This window comes from Corapipo altera, unplaced genomic scaffold, assembly GCF_003945725.1.
Source record: "Corapipo altera isolate COAL_440 unplaced genomic scaffold, ASM394572v1 79, whole genome shotgun sequence".
NCBI classification, from domain to species: domain Eukaryota; kingdom Metazoa; phylum Chordata; class Aves; order Passeriformes; family Pipridae; genus Corapipo; species Corapipo altera.
Genome location: NW_020884927.1, coordinates 2967627 through 2985173, shown reverse-complemented (window position 1 = coordinate 2985173; position 17547 = coordinate 2967627). Strand labels below are relative to the sequence as shown.

The 17547-nt window shown below is 40.3% G+C and overlaps 1 protein-coding gene across 10 annotated transcripts in view; it reads right to left on the bottom strand.

Moving 5' to 3' along the window:
- Nucleotides 1-17547, bottom strand: part of DNM3 (dynamin 3) — a 171236-nt gene that overhangs the window by 146452 nt on the left and 7237 nt on the right. For all 10 annotated transcript variants that reach the window (XR_003530162.1, XM_027658458.1, XM_027658453.1 and 7 more), the window contains exon 2: nt 8048-8121. Coding sequence is in view for 9 of the 10 variants with exons in the window: in XM_027658458.1 (XP_027514259.1) it covers nt 8048-8121 (74 nt within the window). In the remaining variant the exon portion in view is untranslated. The remainder of the gene's footprint in view (nt 1-8047; nt 8122-17547) is intronic.

Sequence of the window (17547 nt, the reverse complement as noted above, 5' to 3'; positions counted from 1 at the left end):
TTAGCTCCAGCAGCAAAATTACAATGAATGTGGAGTTTCATTGTCAACTGTTTATTTAAAAAGTCAAGGAATACTCAAATATTTCAAAATGAAAAATAATATCGTGCACAAAATAAAAGAGCTCTGTTGCTCTAGCACATTTGAGAATTTACATTTGCCAAATTTGTCATCTTAAAGTTGGAAAACATCTAACTCATTAAAAAAGAGCTGACATACTTTTTCCCAGTTCTTCATGCACTGCTCCTGGCATAAAACAATGTATTCTTCTTAGGTTTTCATCAGATTTTCTCAGAAAAATCTTTCTAAATTCAGTGAGTAATACTTGGTGCCGAGCTGGAATCAGCTGGCTGATTCAGCTGATTGCCAAGGAAGCTTTTCTTTTTGTTCCACTTCACACTCAGGAACAGAAAGAGTCGCTCTCTGAAATGGCTTCGAGGTAATAAAAAAAAAAAATTGTTTGTTACTTTTTAGCTGTGTTAATGCTTGTCAATAACTCATCCCTCCCAGCGGCATCTGCAGTCCCACCAGAGCTGCAGGAATAAACTTCACTGGGGTTCTTAACCTGTGGTGCCACACACAGCCCACGGAATGAAAATTCAAACGGACAAGCGGCGCTTTGTTTTGCTCCTTTCAGCCCTCAGCCTGTCCCTGGCAATGATGCCTTCAGCCAGACTGGAGAAGCACATGCTTTAATGCAATCTTCAGTTTCCAGCTTTCATACACAGAAGAATACTAAGGAAACATTTCACTTACATTTTTGTGGGAACGCACACAAAGCCAGACAAGAAAAAATGATCCTGCCTGATGTCCAGCTTTCAAACATGTATTTTTTTGTATAGAAAGGAAGTTACATTACAAGAAGGAACAATTAGATAAAAAATTAAAACAGTCTTTGCATGTAAAAAGCTTCCTTTCCTGCCCCCCCCCCCCCCCCCCCCAGTTCATTAAAAGCACCTTGGATGATGTAGAATGAAAAGGCTACCACAGCATAGTTCCTTGAGTGCATCCACAAGTGATTATTTATCTCTTCAATTTTTACTAAATTAGAGAAATAATACAGAGAAGTGTTATGGGACAACATCTTTTAAATGTTCCTAATTTTTCCAGTCAGTTATATCTCCCTATGCTTTTATGATTTAATCTTGTTTATGATTTTATATTGTTATTACCAATAAACAGCCACTGCTGTTCTCAAATCATTTAAATTACATCCACACTTGAGATGTTCCATAGATTTGTCTCTAAGCCAAAGAGAGCTGAGTGACAAGACATGGACCAGCCCTTAGAAATACACAAGAGATGTTTTGGAAAACATCCTTGATCCACATCAGCCTGAGCCCAAGACCTTCCAAAGCTCAAAGACTTTACCCTGTACAGAATAACCTGTTACTAGAGGTCAGGAATTCACCAAGATGAGAGACCAGGACTCAGAACTCCTCTCAACCTGATTTCAAAGAGTTGCTCCAAGTTGGTAATAGTATCCAGTCCAGAGCACTCAAAAGAGTTTCTGAGTTTTCCAGAAGGGTGGTTCATTAAATTGTAGGCCTCTACCAATCATTTTAAACACATACAGTAAAGGGGGAATACCTGCTATTATTGCATCTTCTACCTCCCAGCCCCTTAGAGAGATGTCACCCAAGCAACAACAGTCTTGTTGACTCCAACAAAGCACCTCACAAAGCCTCAAAACGCTTTTCAAGGGTGATTTCAAGAGTGTGTTTTAAAAACAGGCAAATAAACACCATCAGCAAAAGTACATCACCTCTTCTTTGATGATGGACCAGCTTTTCCTGAGCAAAGCAAATGCAGTTAAGTGAATCTGGACCGCAGCAAATCATTCAATAGTGCTTCATTGAAAAGAGAGGCACTATCAAAAGGCCTTGTTGCCTTAATCTATAATCTGTCTTCTACTTCACCATTTCTGAAGCTTTGCTAACAAGCTGAAGATTAAATATTCAAACTGAGGTATTCCCCTGCTAACCTTCAAGCAGAAAGGCTACAAGAAATAGAAGTACTCTGGTGTTTCCAGAAGACAAACCAGAAAATCCTGTCAATGCAGAGGATTGCAAGAATATCACAGAGCACAAGACAGAACAGTATTGAAAATAGTGTAGATCTGATGAAAATAACTGTCATAAAATACCAGGTCACGATCCTAGGAACCAATTAAATGGTTAATTATAAGGGTAGACACTTGTAGCAGAGAATGCAATAATCTTCCACATCTTTGAAACTTTTTGTTTGTAGAAGAAATACATCTCTGTTCTTTCAACCTTCTCCTATTAATCATGCTTTCCAAACTTCCGAACACTCACACAACCATCCTCCAGGAATTTTTCCTAAAGTCACGGAGGCAGAGCTCTCACCAGAGCTCTCTCTCCTTCCCAGGACTGAGAAAAAGCAGAATTAGTACTTGTAAGGCTGCATTTCTGTGATGCATCCTGTACGGTATTCACTTCTGTATTTTATAACAGCACATCAGTGAGTTACACTCTTAAAAATTCACTGTGAGCACCAGGTCCTTTTCTGAAAACATCAAGTACCAGCCTTTCAGTACAGAAATTGTCTTATCCCAACTGAATTCCTTCCTACTTTGGGGGCATTTCTCTTCTTTTGCAAGCAGTCTAAATTCCAGTTCTGCCCTCCAGTATCTTTTATATTCTCATTTGTATTTCCTGAACACAAACTTAATGAGCATACTCTATTCTGTCATCCTACCAATAATACCAAATACTGAACATGACCTGGAGGGATGTCCCTTCCACTCTGTAAACAACTATGCATCCATCTACAGGAGTCCTTTCTAAATCATGTTTCCCAAGATTGCTTATTATATTTTTAAAAAAAAAAACAAGATAATTTAAAAACCTTTACTGTACCCAAGATAAGACACCACCACGCCTTAATTGACAAGCCTGACACCCTGTAATAAAAAAGTATATTGCACTGATATGACAGGGTTATCTTCCTTGATGATTTGTGTTGGTTGCTGTTCATCTCAAAATATCTTTCAGATTGTTAGTTAATAACTAATTACAGATTTCTTTTTCTTGAAAGTGAACTTTGACTGATTCTTCTATCACTTTTTTTTATATATATCCTTCTGAAGATGGACAAATGCAGAGACATTTTCCATTTTTTCAGTGAGGGGATTCCATCTTTCCTGGTGTCACTGAGCATCAGTCTGGGATCAAAGAAACAAAAGCTTCCAGGTAAAACCACTTGTATTGTATTTTTGGGTACAATTAATCTGGCCCACCGTGAGCTGAAGCCCCTTTGACAGTGCTCATGGGAGATCTGGCCGAGCCTTCCAAGCCCTCAGCAGTCCCTGTGGATCAGCTCAGCTTGCCAGCACAGGCAGCAGCAGCCAGGGACACTGGCAGGTGCAAAGGAACATTTGCAGTCCCTACAACCTTACACTGCGCTTAAACTCAGGCTCCAGACCGGCAGCGTTATCCCTTTTCCAGGATATCAGTCCCATGTGGGTGATGAGCCTTCCACTGGCTCAGGAATGAGTCACCAGCCCCTACCTCCTTTTCCCCGTGGTGGTGTCACTTTTTAGCTTTTGGGCTACGCACCTCAATAATTTTTTTGGTCTCTACAGCATCCTTGTTCATCACCTGAACGAGGAGCTGCCAGAGAGTGGCATCCAGAAGACAGGAGCCACTGTCTTCCTCTTCTCCTTGCAAAGTGCCCAGTCTCTTCCCTACTATTGGCACTGTGGCATTTTTCTAGTTTTTGTCCTTTAGGACCTCCACATGCCTTCCTGCTGATGAAGCCTCTAAGATCATTTGTGTTAGCTGAAATAACCAATCTAAATTATTTTTATAATTTTTTTCATATTCTGTTAGAGGATTGCTTTTGCCACCAGAGGGCAACAGAAGATGGCTATCCTTGAGGAATAGTCTTGCAACAAATGAAATTTGGATTAAAGCTCAACAACTTCAATAGAAGAGAGCATCTGCAAGACTTCAGAAAAAACCAGGATGTCTTTTAAACCTTATGTTTGCTTTCAACTTACTATTTAATTAACAAAACTCAAACAAATTTGGGTATTGTATGTAGGACTCATTCATGTAAAACTGTCCACCTCAATAATGATTTTCAAAATCTGTTAATCTGCTGAAGCAAGAAGAAAATCTGAAATTCCTCCACAAACAGTTGACAAAATGATGAAAATAACTCTCCTAAAGCCAAGATATTTAACATACAAATAACAGGGTTTATATAGCAGGCAATGTGCTTTTAACAAACAGAAGACCTACAACAAAGGCTTCACCCAAAACTCAAGAGCATTTTTTGTTGCCTCTGCTGTTTAAAAAACATACTACCAAGTCTCAAGAAATACAGTCATTATTTCCCCTGCAGAAGCAGGAGAAAGCACAGCAAGAGGAAGAATAGATTGCTTAAGGTTATACAGAATGTGTGGCAACCGAAAAAAACCCATGAAACAAAAAGCCCACATCGGTCAAGATCTTTCTCAGGCATTTCAAGTCATTACCTTCTCAAAGCCTCCTCAGCAGCACCATATAAAAGTTATGGTAACACTGGCCAAACTTGCAGAGAGAAGATTAGGAGTTGAAATGGAACTAACTGGGTTGGGCACATGGTATGTTATGTTGCTCCAAGACAAGTGAACACTCACACAGCCTTAAAATTCTCATCCCAGGTCAACTGTGTGCCAACACTTATATCTTAAAGACACACAGAGAGAAATCCATCTAAAAGCCCAACTACAGGCATACATACAGCATTCCTGCTCCTGAAAAGCAGGAGTAAGAGAGTGAGAGACCAGCACCCTGCACTCACTGGGAGCTGCTGAAATACCACAACACGCCACATTTCAAACAAATGCTGCCTTGGTGAGAAAGCAGGAGCTCCCTGGATCTAACACTGCAGCACTCAAATACAGAAAGAATCAGTGTGTCTTTTACCTGAATTTAGAAATCAGAGTCTCACAAAATAAGGTGCCCTCACATCCAACTTCTCACCCAGAAAAAAAGCAGGTAGAACCCCTCCCACGTGCATCCTCTGAATGGATAATTTATGACAGCTGTCGTGCTCATCTTGCAAAATCAGACAGGCTCCCAGCTAAGAGCACCTGTGCCTTCTAAAACTCACTTAACTGCACCTTCCCAGGTGGGACTATTTTCTTCAAACCCATTATCTAACCTGAGCTCCTTCAGAGGCTGGCAACAACAGAGAACAAGCCATAGTCTTTCAGAGGACTGTAAATTCTTTAACATCCATATTCTGACTTTTTCAATGCTATTAGGTATTTCTCACATGATCAAACTCAGAGAAAAATACTCAAAACTAATTAAGACTATCTTGTCAGTTGCAATATTTAATTAAAACCTTTCTATTTGCCTCCAGGATTTCAGCTGAGTGCAGTATTTGCATGGATGTGGAGTGAAAATGTCATAAAGCCATTCAGAAATTGTACTAGGATCACCAAAATATGTTAGTGACTAAAAGAGGTCAAAAGGTCACTGCAAAATAGCTTTGCATTAACTGCACAGAATTTCTAAAAAAGAGGAAGTAAACAAATTTCTAAAAAAAATTAAATTAAAAATACTCCACACCTCTCATGAGATAAGTTTCTTAGTATTGACTTGTTTCATGTTACCCCTTGCAGAGGTAACAGCTCTTTACCCAGGTGTGTCAGATCTTTCACATGTTGGGGGCCCCTGGTAATTCCTCACAACCAGTTCCTGCTGCACCTTTCCATGACATGTCCAACCCTAATAATGGATGGTCACAGTTCCCTCTCACTGTGATGAGCACAGATTCCTCTGCTGCTTCATCCCCTACTGCAATGGCTCAAAGCTAAATGAAGCTTTAATCTCCTCTGTCAATCAAATTCACATTCCAAACCATTCTCAGCCAGTTCCAAAATGCTGATAAACTATCTTGTAGTCATCTCTGAATGCCTGTATAGAAAGTGCCCCCTTCTCTCCCCAGGAATACTATAAGATTAGGAATAGCTACTTTTAAGAGAGTCTAGAAAGATCCTTGGATGAGAAATAAGTTCTTACCTCAGCACCAAGAACCTGATACAGCCCTCCAATTATTCTATAACATTTTAGATATTTATGGCCTTCATAGAAATCAGTCCAGCATCAGCTTCCTGTAAAAGAACACTGTGCTTCTCTAAGCAGTTTGCTTTATTTTCTTTTCTTAAAATTAGTTCACAAAGATAAAGGTGGCTTAAAAGATAAAGTTATTTGGAATTTCAACACCAAAAACAACAACAGGGAACAAAGTTTAAAGAAAGTAACAAAATAATTAAAGCTTGCATTTTAAAGGTTTTGGCATCTAATCTCAAACAAGAAATACACAGCATTTCCCAAAGGGAGAAATATGCCTTGACATCCAGGAAACACAAAATTAGGCCGAAGTTCAGTTCTCCAGAATTTTTAAAGTTCCTGTTGTGTTATTTAAGTTATAATGAAGAATGACTTTTCAGCAGAGAAGGTACCTATACAGAGCCTATAGGCCTACCTAAAGCTAGTAATACTTTGTGAACATATTAATGAGGAAAATACCAGAAAGAGAGAAGCCATTTCAGTGTCCCCTCAACCAAGGGACAATGGTGACTTTACAGAACAGGGCAACATGGACCAGTTTAGGATGGATGTCAGTGAATAAGTATGTAACCACCTGAGGTCAGAGTGTGAGTTTTTACTTTACTCTCTGTCTCCACAGTTTAGTAATTTTGTTAGGAATGTCAGCACAGAGCCCAGTGCATTTTTTTTTCTTCTACTCTTACATGGTCTTGGGAAAATTAGATTGAGACTCTCCATAGCTGGGCCTTATTCTTGCATTTATTTCTGCATGCTCTGTTAGAGATCAAATGCCACATATGCAGAAATGGTAGGTGTGTATATCTCCAACTAAAACTTCATATTTAATATATAGAGAACACCATAAGCATATTACACACTTGGGAATCCTGAAGTTTCTAAGCTGAGCATACAGAAACACTGAATTCAACTGTTTTTTCTTTCTCTTCCACAGCATAAACACTATGGAAAATTTCACAGAGGCATTGAAAGTATGAACGTGCTTTAAAAGCAATAATCCACAAAAGAACCCTGAAGCCTAGACAGACAGCAGTCTACCTTCCTGATGAACAATGCAAAGATCTTTTAGGAAAAAATACTCACAGAAGCTTAATTACCCCTCACACATAAGGACAGAATGAAGTTTCACAGGCAGCTCCAATTTTGTTTCTTCCCCAGTTTCATGATGGTGCATAATTTAAAGAGCACTTATTGCTTTTAAAAGCTGTTTTGGATGCTATTTAATTACTTTTTACTCTTTTAAGCAGAAATCAATAGTAAACCAGTAATTTTTGTTGCTTACGTTGGTTTAGAAGCAACTACAAAAAAAAATTGGGTTGATGGAAAACCGTAGCTGCTTTTATATGTGCCAGGGAACTGAGCCACACCAAAGCAGATCAAGTGCCCCCTGGAAGGGGACAAAGTGGTGAATTCTGATGAAAGATCTCACTAAGTCACACAGCTTAGTGGTACATACAAAAATATTTATATTTTTGACCAGACAAATACACGAAGCCTTGTTTTCCCCCAATCCACCTTCTGCTCTATTTAGTGCAGTGAGCCCAACCAAAAAAGACAAGTTACAAAAACAAGCTGTGTGGAATCAAATCTGTGTGCACTGGAGCAAGAGTTAAAGGCAGAAGTGCAGCAATTTTGGTGTGTTAACTAATACAGATGCAAAGCTCATCAAGAAATGAATAAATCAAAGCTAATTTCTAAAACACAATGTATGTAATGATGCTTCTCTACTGCTTTGAGTGTGATCTTGGACTAATTCACTACATGTTCTAGGATTTAGATGCTACTTCCTAGACAGGACAATGAAATTAGTTGGTCCTGAGCATACAGCTTTAAAGCAGCAGGCCCTTGTTCCAGACAGTCTGGTGGCACCTTTCTTCACAACTTCCTAGAAAAATTTTTCCTCCTGTTGAAATACAGCAGCACTTTGTCCAGGCATTGACCCAAAAAGAGAAAGAAATTACCTGTTTTGGCAGTGATGAGTTGCAGGACCAATGGTCGTCTTGTCACAATTCCAGAACCTCGTGGAAGAAAATCCCTGGAAACATTAAAAAAAAAATACTTACTACCCAGAAAGTACTGTCCATTTACATAAGATATTGGACTAATTTGGAACCTCCTCTATACCTTGAGCTGCAGTGAAAATGGAAAGTTCATGGGGACAGATTTATATTAAACACTCCTATAAAATAGGGCTGTTAATTTTGGTTTGAAATAGCAGTAGGTCATTAGACAAATATGAATTAAAACTAAATTACTGTCTCAGGGCATTACCAAGCCTCTTCAAGGCCATTATACATAACACCTCAAAATTCACATTGCTTAGCAAGAGTACCCTCTCTAAAATAATTGTGTCAATCTACACTTGATTTGAAGAGGATTTGCACACATGAATACACACACCCCCCACACCAAAGCTCTGGCCAAACCAAACTGCCAGCACTCCACACCTACTCTTTCACACACTTCACTCCTGCCAGTTCAAATCCCCAAATAACCTTTCCAGCAACACATCTGCCCAGAAGTGTTTGAGTGAAAGCTGAGCACTGTGGAACAGCAGGAGGGATTGTCCTTGGACCAGAAAGCAAACAGTGGAGCAAAGACAGCAACTCTGTCTGATCATGATGCCTCCTATGATCCCAAAGATAGGGAGACTCATCATGCAGCTGAAACCCTAGAAAAACTTTGAACCAATCATTAGCTGCAAAACTAATTATTAGAAATCCAAAGCAAAATAAAAGACATTTTTCTCAGGGTCTTCCCCAGCTGCCATAAGTATTAAACTCTTAAAAACAATGAGATAAGGTTAAGTGAGAGGTTTTGAAGAGTGTTCCCTTCAAAACAGCATCTCCAGAGGAATAAAATTGAGGGGTAAACAGACAGTTGCACAATCAGTGTAAACTCATCAAAATCCCCTCGTTCTTCCTGCCTTCCCAGGGATGCTGAAGTACTCTCTTGGTGCCTTGGCAGCACTAACTCACCTCTCCAGCTCAGGTGAAAAGCAATGCAGCAAGTGGGTAGGGCATGAATTTTCAGTCAAATGGCAGAGCTGGTCTGGGTGACCGTGCTGTCATATGTGTAAGTGCCCAGATGAAGGGTGAGGCAGGAACGTGCAGTGGCTTTGGGAGAGGTGGGGAGAAGGACAAGAGTCAAAGGAAGAAAGATACAGCCCCGTCAGCCCTTCAGTCAGAACTGCTTAGATGGGTCTGCTCAAGCCACTTGAGAGATGACCTTTTGCCTATAACTATTGTTCAAACCTTCTGCTACTTAATGGATGCCTGATTTTATCAGTTCTTTTAACGACAGCACACAAACCTACAAGGTTTAAAACAAGCCTAGAGAGTAGATCTACGAAAAATAAACCACACAAATATTCAGGATATTATTTGTGCTAATCAGAGGATATTGGGACTGAGGAGTCCCAGGTCAGGACAGGCTCAGGAATGCAACAACGGTGAACCTTCTCAAGCATCAACAAGGTAAAAGCTTTGGCAGCCTGCAGAAGAGAAACAGGACAACTCTACTTGTGATATGGGATCTGAAGACTTCCTTCCTAACATAACATTAAGATATCAAAAAACCCTAAAAAATATCACATATCCAAGCAGTTCTAAGGCTCTGAGGAGCAAGACCGGCTGTCAGCTCTGCCCCGCACCACTTTAGTTTGAATGAAACGATGTTATTTCCAGCTAAATGGAGTGTTTCCCTTTCTCAGTACCTGTTAATGTGCGCTTAAAGTGGGATTGCTCTGCAAACCAAAGCACATCATGAAAGGGGAGGTTGTTCAAATACCAGCTAGCTCATTAACTTCTCTAACACAGACCTGCAGGCAAAAGTACAATTAATTAGGAATTTAAGTGATCTCTAAGACAATGATACTGCAAAAACATCAGGCGTACTGATTTAAATCTGCTGCAATGCTTTACAACACTTGAGACAGCAACAGGATACAGGAATTAGCTTAAAGAGATGCCAAAGGCCTTCAAATAGGTCTATCATAATTTCAGTACCTACTAATGGAGAGAAACCTGTCTCTCAATGAAGTGCCATCCCATGGAGAAACGGAGAAAATAGTAATAGGAACATATTCATACTTCTGTATGCACTGGAGTGACAGCAGCCCAGGATGGAGTAAACTCATTGAGGCTGCAGTTTCACACATTGATTTTCAAGCATTTCATATCTGATTTACTTTTTTTTTTTTTTTAAATTATTTCCCATCAAGAAGCTAAAATTAATTGCCATTCAGGACAAACTGATCACCCAAAACAGTGTCCTCTACAGCCCCACCTGAGGCAGAAAAATCCTTCAGGGAGTCAAAGGCTGAAAAGACTTATTGATTTTCTGCTTCAGACTAAGCACACTCAGCGATAAAGAACACTGTATTAATGCAACCCCCAGCTGGATACAACACTGACCTTTCCTCAACAGTAAAATTACAGAGAAAGGTAAGACAACAATTTTCCTTCAGAGCATCTCTTAACATGTCCAAAGATGATGGCATTCTTTAACCCTCTCTAATCAGTTGAATTACTGCCTCTTCAAGAAAGCATGAGCAGAGGTTCCTGCTTGGTGAGAGGGAGAACTGTACTGATCCCATAACCAACTAAGTGTGCAGCAGCAGGACATAAGGTTTCTGCTTCAAATGCAGAGTTTGAAGTGGGAAGAAGTCAAAGAATGAGGGTAAAAAAGGCATTTGCAGGGAGAAAATTTTGCCTCCCCTTAATGGGAATTTTACTGAATGGTATTTTAGCCCTATGAAAGAGACTTCAACCTCAATTAGTAAATCTGTCCACAGGGCATTTTACTTCTTTTTAAACATTTGAAATTTCAGCTTCAGCCACAAGGCAACAGCACCTGCGTGCATTCTCTGCACAGCTCAAGTGAGATACATAAACCCTAATTCTAGAAAAAAGTAATTCTTTAAACACACACAGAAATGTAAATCAAATCTGAAAGATAACTTGTATTTCTTTAGGAAAAGCAACACAGTACCACATTACAATTCTGGCAGCAGGGGAATCAGATTAAATCCTGTACAACTGCTTCTGCAGAAATGCCTACGCTGACGTCCACAAGACAGGATGCAGGTCCTCTCCTGCTCCCCTTGGAACAGAAAGCTTTGTACACAGGGTTTGTTAGTGGTCCTGAAAATAAACCCCCATATCTTTCAGAAGTAAGGGCAGTGAGAAATACAAGAAATACTCAGCCAAGTCTCAAAGGTTCCTTGTGACCAAAAGGACAATGCCCCTCCATGCTCTGGTGACACACTTAATATTCTTCTGACAGGTCTGAGAGAGCTGCTTTCCCACACCTTTTGTCAGTGTGTACAGGTAAGCTTAGTGAGAGCTGGGAGAAAAATCACATCAGAGTGGAAGCAGCTGCAAATAAATCCATCTAGGAAAAGGTACATGCCTGGAAATTTGTGTTCAAAGACAGTGAAAAGGGAGAGAAAAGGCTGCCTGCTGTGGTGGGGGGAGTGAGCACCTGTGAGCACAACTGCAGGAACACTTCACAATGATGAGGTGCAGGAAACAAGGAAGAAACACACTGTGCAAGAATAAAGCTGGGAATGAAAGCTGTACACCTTTAAAAGACATTCATCCTGCATTAAGAATCAAACTACTTTTGCATCTTTATTCTCAGAGCATTCTGAGCACAAAGCACTCTGCTGACAGCAGCTGTACCAGCTCAGCAGCAACGCCGCAGTGACAGGACAGTTTGGAGACCTTCAGCAAGGCCTGGCCACTGCTGAACGTATCAAATGCAAATAAGAAGCCGGCAGCCAGGTCTGCCAGAACATCACCTCAGTAGCTCTTAGAATGCACTCATCTGTTGGAATACCATTAAATACTTTCAAGAGCAAGGTATTTTCAGGGCAAAATAATTTTTACTCTAAAAGGTATGAAATTACTCATGTCTTACTGCACAATGTAAACTGTGCTGTCTTCGCTCTCTCCCGCAGCTCATTTCCAGTATCAGAGATCTGGAGAAGTGTATCTACCAACACGTTTGTTTAATGCATAAAGGTAACAGATAATAGTTTGATTTTGACTAGCTAAAACCCAGGTCTCATTAACTGATGTCAAAGGATGATGAAACAAGTTATCAATGGCCACAGCAACACTTTAGCAGTTTTACAATAACAAGCCAGTCTGGGCTTAAGAAGAGTCTCCTGAAGAGATGGGAACGCCCTTTCCATTTTCAGGAAGGGCAAAAACTACAGTGAAATGCTGAAAAGCAAACTAGACACAGGTTCCTTCAGTGAGGTTGTCTCATTATAATGCAGGACTAAGCTCACAAAGAAAGAACACAGATCAAACAAATAAACACAATGTGTTCCAGAGGGATTTCCAGGTAGGGTAAGAGCTTTCACGTAGGAGATGTCTAGCACAGTAACAGTATTTATTATGTTAAAAAAAAAAAAGAAAAAAGAAAAAAGAAAAAGAAAAGAGGACAAAACAGAAGAATCCCCAATTTGTGTGAAGAGTGATGATGCATCACTACTAAAAAGTTACTTGTGTTTTCAAAACATAATTTAAATTTGCTTTACTTTGCCAGTATAGGACCAAGAAATGTTCTGTACTTTGATCAGTTACAAGGTCCACATCACAGAGGATAAATGCCAACTAATTTACATCAATACCAATATAACTAATTCATACAAAACATAGGGGGCATCCAGGAAATCAAATAATGGAGGAAAATGTCAATGATTACACAACAACTGCATTAACTAAAGAGCTATGAACAATAAAAATTGATAGAGATGAATTGTAAAAAAAAAATAAAAAATCAGAACTTCCTCCAAAGAGAAAGCCTCCACGTTTTTCACAAAGGGTAGAAACAAGTCAGGCTCAGGACAAGAGCCATAGTTTTCTTACAGAAGAGCACAAATGCTACTTCATTTTGCCAACCAACATTCATAACATTCCTTATAAAAGTTTTTCCACTAACCCCAAGCCCATTCCAAGACCCTAACCACCCCTCAAATGCAGAAAGCCCATGATCCATCAGCAACTGATATGAACAACAGTGCTGTGGTAGCATTCCCCATAGCCTTTCATTCCCAAGATTTGCCAAGGAATGCAACACAGCTTTAATTGCAATAGGAAGCAATTGTGCCCAAAGTCAACAGTTTTCCTGGGCCTTTTTCCAACAGTGTTTATTGTTTCATACAACTCCAGCCTGGCACACTAGGAGCACTTGTGGCTCATCCTGGCAGCTGAACGGCCCTGTCTTGGGCAAGAGACCACACAGTTTCACAGGAACACTTACATGTGCCTGTACAGCCGAGCATCTCCCAGCTGGTGGAAAACATAAAGAACTACTCAAAAGGCTTTCATTTTTCTTGCATTTTAATGATATTTTTCTTATCATATTTAGCCTCAAAGCAAAGTGCTAAAAAAAAAAAAAAACAAAAACAGGAAAGGTACAGTCCAGTGTAAGCCTGAGGAAGAGAGACATGAATAATTTCTAACTTCTTTCCTCAGGTTCACTTTTTAAAACCCATAAACCAAACCCAGTCAATTTATAACTGGAGGACTCTCAATTATAAAAATATACCTCTGAAGACCTGTTTTGCAGATGTGCTCATTCTATCTCATCTGTTCCTGTGCTCAGCAACCCCACAAAGGACTCAGTGGCAGATCCTTCACTCACTTTTGTTCATTACAAAGCAAGGTACATCAATGGGATGGGAAATGTAATTTTCCTTTTGTGCAGAGGCCTGCTCAGAAATTAAGTACTTTCACTGAGAAGATTTATCACTGACACAAGACACCACTGTATTTATTCCTAGTGGCTTTGGAAGCATAATTCCTCCCCCCTCCAAGTGACAGTATAAAGATAACACCAGGACACATTTTTTAGGAAGTCTCAAAAGCCTTCAGGCGCTTTCTCTGTTGTGCTTTGATGTTCTTAACCATGTACCTTTTCTTTCTTCAGTAGTACAGTAGTGTACATCCCTTTCTACATCACACTGATATTTGGCTATATGTGCTGTTCCTCTTTAGCTCCAAGTACAGAGACCAGTTCTTATTATCAGTCACCACTTGGTCCCTCACCTCCTTTCAATTAGTCACAGAAGAGTAAATGTTTTTTGTTTTGGCACAATGTCTGTCCATCAAGTGCCTCCCACAGCTTTGTTCAGTGGCTGCAAAACCTCAGCCTAACATTAAGGGCCTTACATGAAGATATACAAGATAAGTAGTTCCTTTTATTGAAGACCAATGATACCGATCTTAATTAGGCCCACTAGGCAAGTTAAATGCATTAGGAGGGTGTGGATTTTTAGTGATCTCAGATATATTGGCTCCCAAAGCTCTATACCCATCTTTCCAGTGTTTTTTTGGGAACCACACAGCATAGATGCCTGGCATCCTCAGCATGACCCTTTGGTGCTTAGTTCATGTTTGGTCTCAGTTTGCAGCAACCATTCTTTCAAGGTAAATCTTCCCTCAACTGAGAGATCATTTTAATTAACCTGTTCAAACACAGTCCAGTACCAGGAGCAATAACTACACACTGGGCACATCTTTAGAGGGGAGAAACTGAGTATCCAGACATTCTAGGGATGTTATCTATCTATCTCTTCCTCTCAAGTGGGATAGATAAACTTGGTGTCTTTGAGAAGCCACTTTCCAACCCATCACTGTCCTTCATCACCATTGCTGAACTACTGCATCTGAACAGCAAAGCAAGGACCCCAATTATCCTATCCATCACTTTCAGGTAAGGACACAAGTTGAATAAAGAAACATAAAAAATAAAATCTTTGAACTCTTACACAGCACCACAACCTAGCAGCCTAAAGTGTCTCTTTGGCTCTCCTTTTCCCAACTCCTTAATGGAGCTGAGACCAACTATACAAAAATCCAGAGGGCAGTGGTAAAAAAAAAAATAATTCTACCCAAACAGACCTAACTATGGGAATATGTGAGCATTAATTCTAAACATAAGAAAAAAAGGTATTTTTGAAAGGCTCTTTAAGAACTTCAAATAAAATGGCAAGGGATTCCAGTCACACTAGCTGGGCACCTCCATGAAAAATGTGTTCAGTGACAATGCTTAGGCACCGCTAAGGTGAGAAAGCAAAGCTTGAGATTTCCTTTTCATGCAGAAGACCGGAGAGAAAGCAGGCTTAGAAATCACTTAGAAATTATGTTTCCATTGCATCTGGAAGATGCTTTCTGTAAGAAGCAGTGGCCTTTCTGCTCAACAGCATCAGCCAGAAATTATTAAATCTCCCCCATTAAATATTACAGGGCTATGGAGAAAATCAGGGCCAAAAACTGCTCTAATCCCAATGGTAAAGCCTTCCATTAAACATGATGGGAGTCAACAGGTTCTCCAAAGTACGGAACATTTAAACAGAAGTCTCAGAAGGCACAGACCTTCTTGGAACAAGTCTAATGCTGTATTTTGACAGCAGTGACAGTACCCCACATCACAGTTCTGCACAGGAAAAGGCAAGTCTGTTCACTGACTGACGGAGAGAAAATGCACCTCTTAGCACTAAAAAATTGTCTTTTACATGATAGAAAGTTTTAAAGTCTCAGTAACGCTTACAGGACTGAGAACTGCCATACCCAGCCCCGAAAACCTGCCAGGCAAAGCCCCAGGAGTGGTGAGATGAACAGTGCTCTGTTTGCAGTGATTATGCCGGGCTGTGGGCTCGCTGTACTAACAGAGCAGGGAGCTGCCAATGTGCAGCCTCGTCGGCAGGCACTGTATGCACGGTGCATCTGTCCTCCCTGGCAGGCATCCAGCACTTTGCTGCATCATCCTAATTCCATTTGTGAAAATGCCCTTTTTCCTCTTTCTCTTTTAAGATTTTACAAAAGCTTCTGCTATTTCCTGCCCAACGGTGCTCTCCATCAATTCCGAGCGGGGGTGGAAGGGGGAGAAAGGAAGCACAAAATACAAAGAGACCCCAACAATTCTCAGAATTTTTGTGTCAAAAAGAATAAAGCAGACTTTGCAGGACAACTGTATTCTCCCTAATCAGATATGTTTGCTTTTAGGAAAGGACTAATTTGCATAGGATGTTGGTGCATAAAAGCCCATCCATCCTCAGGATGAATACTAATGCAGCAAGACTCAGTATCTCAACACAAGAAACAAACTACGATAATTCTTTACTCATTTTAAATTTCTGTCAGTTCTCTAAATAGACCTTGGCTGTTTGGGTTTTTTAAAATCACTCCCAGTTGCCAAATACTATTAACAATGTTTCTTTAGAAAATATTTGAGTAAAAAGTTTTCCTTCGTAGGATAATCAGATATATCAGAGATAAACAAAAATCTGACTGCAAGGATCAGAAAGAAAACAACATAACCCAACTCTGCAGGTATATCACCTACATGAAGCTAACTACTATATAAATAGCATTTAGCAAATAATTCACCACTGGATACACTGTCAAGACAAATCATTTAGGTATTGTGAATCTCAGTGCTTTCTTCAAATACCTTGACAAAATAAGCTGCTGCTCTTCCTCCCAAATCCCACTGTCCTGAACTCACATCCATCAACACAGACTATTTAAACCATGGCAGAGCATACAATCAGCTGTGACACATCCTAGTAAACGCCAAAAAACTTTGCCCCTTCAGAAGCACTCTGAAAACACATTTCTCTCTTTCGTAGTGGACAAGGTGTTAAGTTGTACAATTAACTTTCTTGGCACAAGACAAGACATTTCATGTAATTTTGCAGAGCTGGAATGTAACTGGATTCAACTCTTGCACTCCCTCCAGATGTAGACAGGAAGACAACTACAGAAGGAAGCGGGGAAAGGAGCTGTTTCCAAAACAAGTGGTTCAAATTTCTCAACTTCTCTAGCTATTTTATCCTTTTTTACCTGCCCATTTATCCTGCTTTGAGCTTGTAAAATATGAGAATTAATATGTTGTCTATGGCAGTGTAAAGTCTGTTCAGCTCAATAGTGAAATTTAATATCAGCCATGATCTCCCATCTCTCTGCTCACCAGAAACTGAATTATTACCACAACAAAAATTTATACTAGAATTCTGACCAAAACAGTGGTTTGTGCTGCTATTTCTCAGAACACTAACAAAGTCATAATGCTGGAGGTCTCAGCCCAGACTCCTGAGGCTTTCCAGCCTATTTCCCAGATCTGACAGACACTGAGGATCTTCTGTCAACATTTGTTTAGCACCTGAACAAACTAACAGGTGAGCGCACAAGGGCACAACGCTGCCTCTGATGGATTCGGCTAAAATTTCTCCAGCAGCTTCCAGCTGGGCTGCCGAACAGCCCCGGATCAGAGCCCATCTCCTCACTGTCAGGCAGCAGAGACCAGGGATGTCTCTCCGTTGTTCCCATGCTCACCACGCAGAGCCCTGTCTGTTCTCTGCAGGTGAGTCACACTGACAGCTCCTCCGTAGCTGAGCACCCCCGGACACACGTGCAGTTTTAGGCATCTGCAGTGTACACAG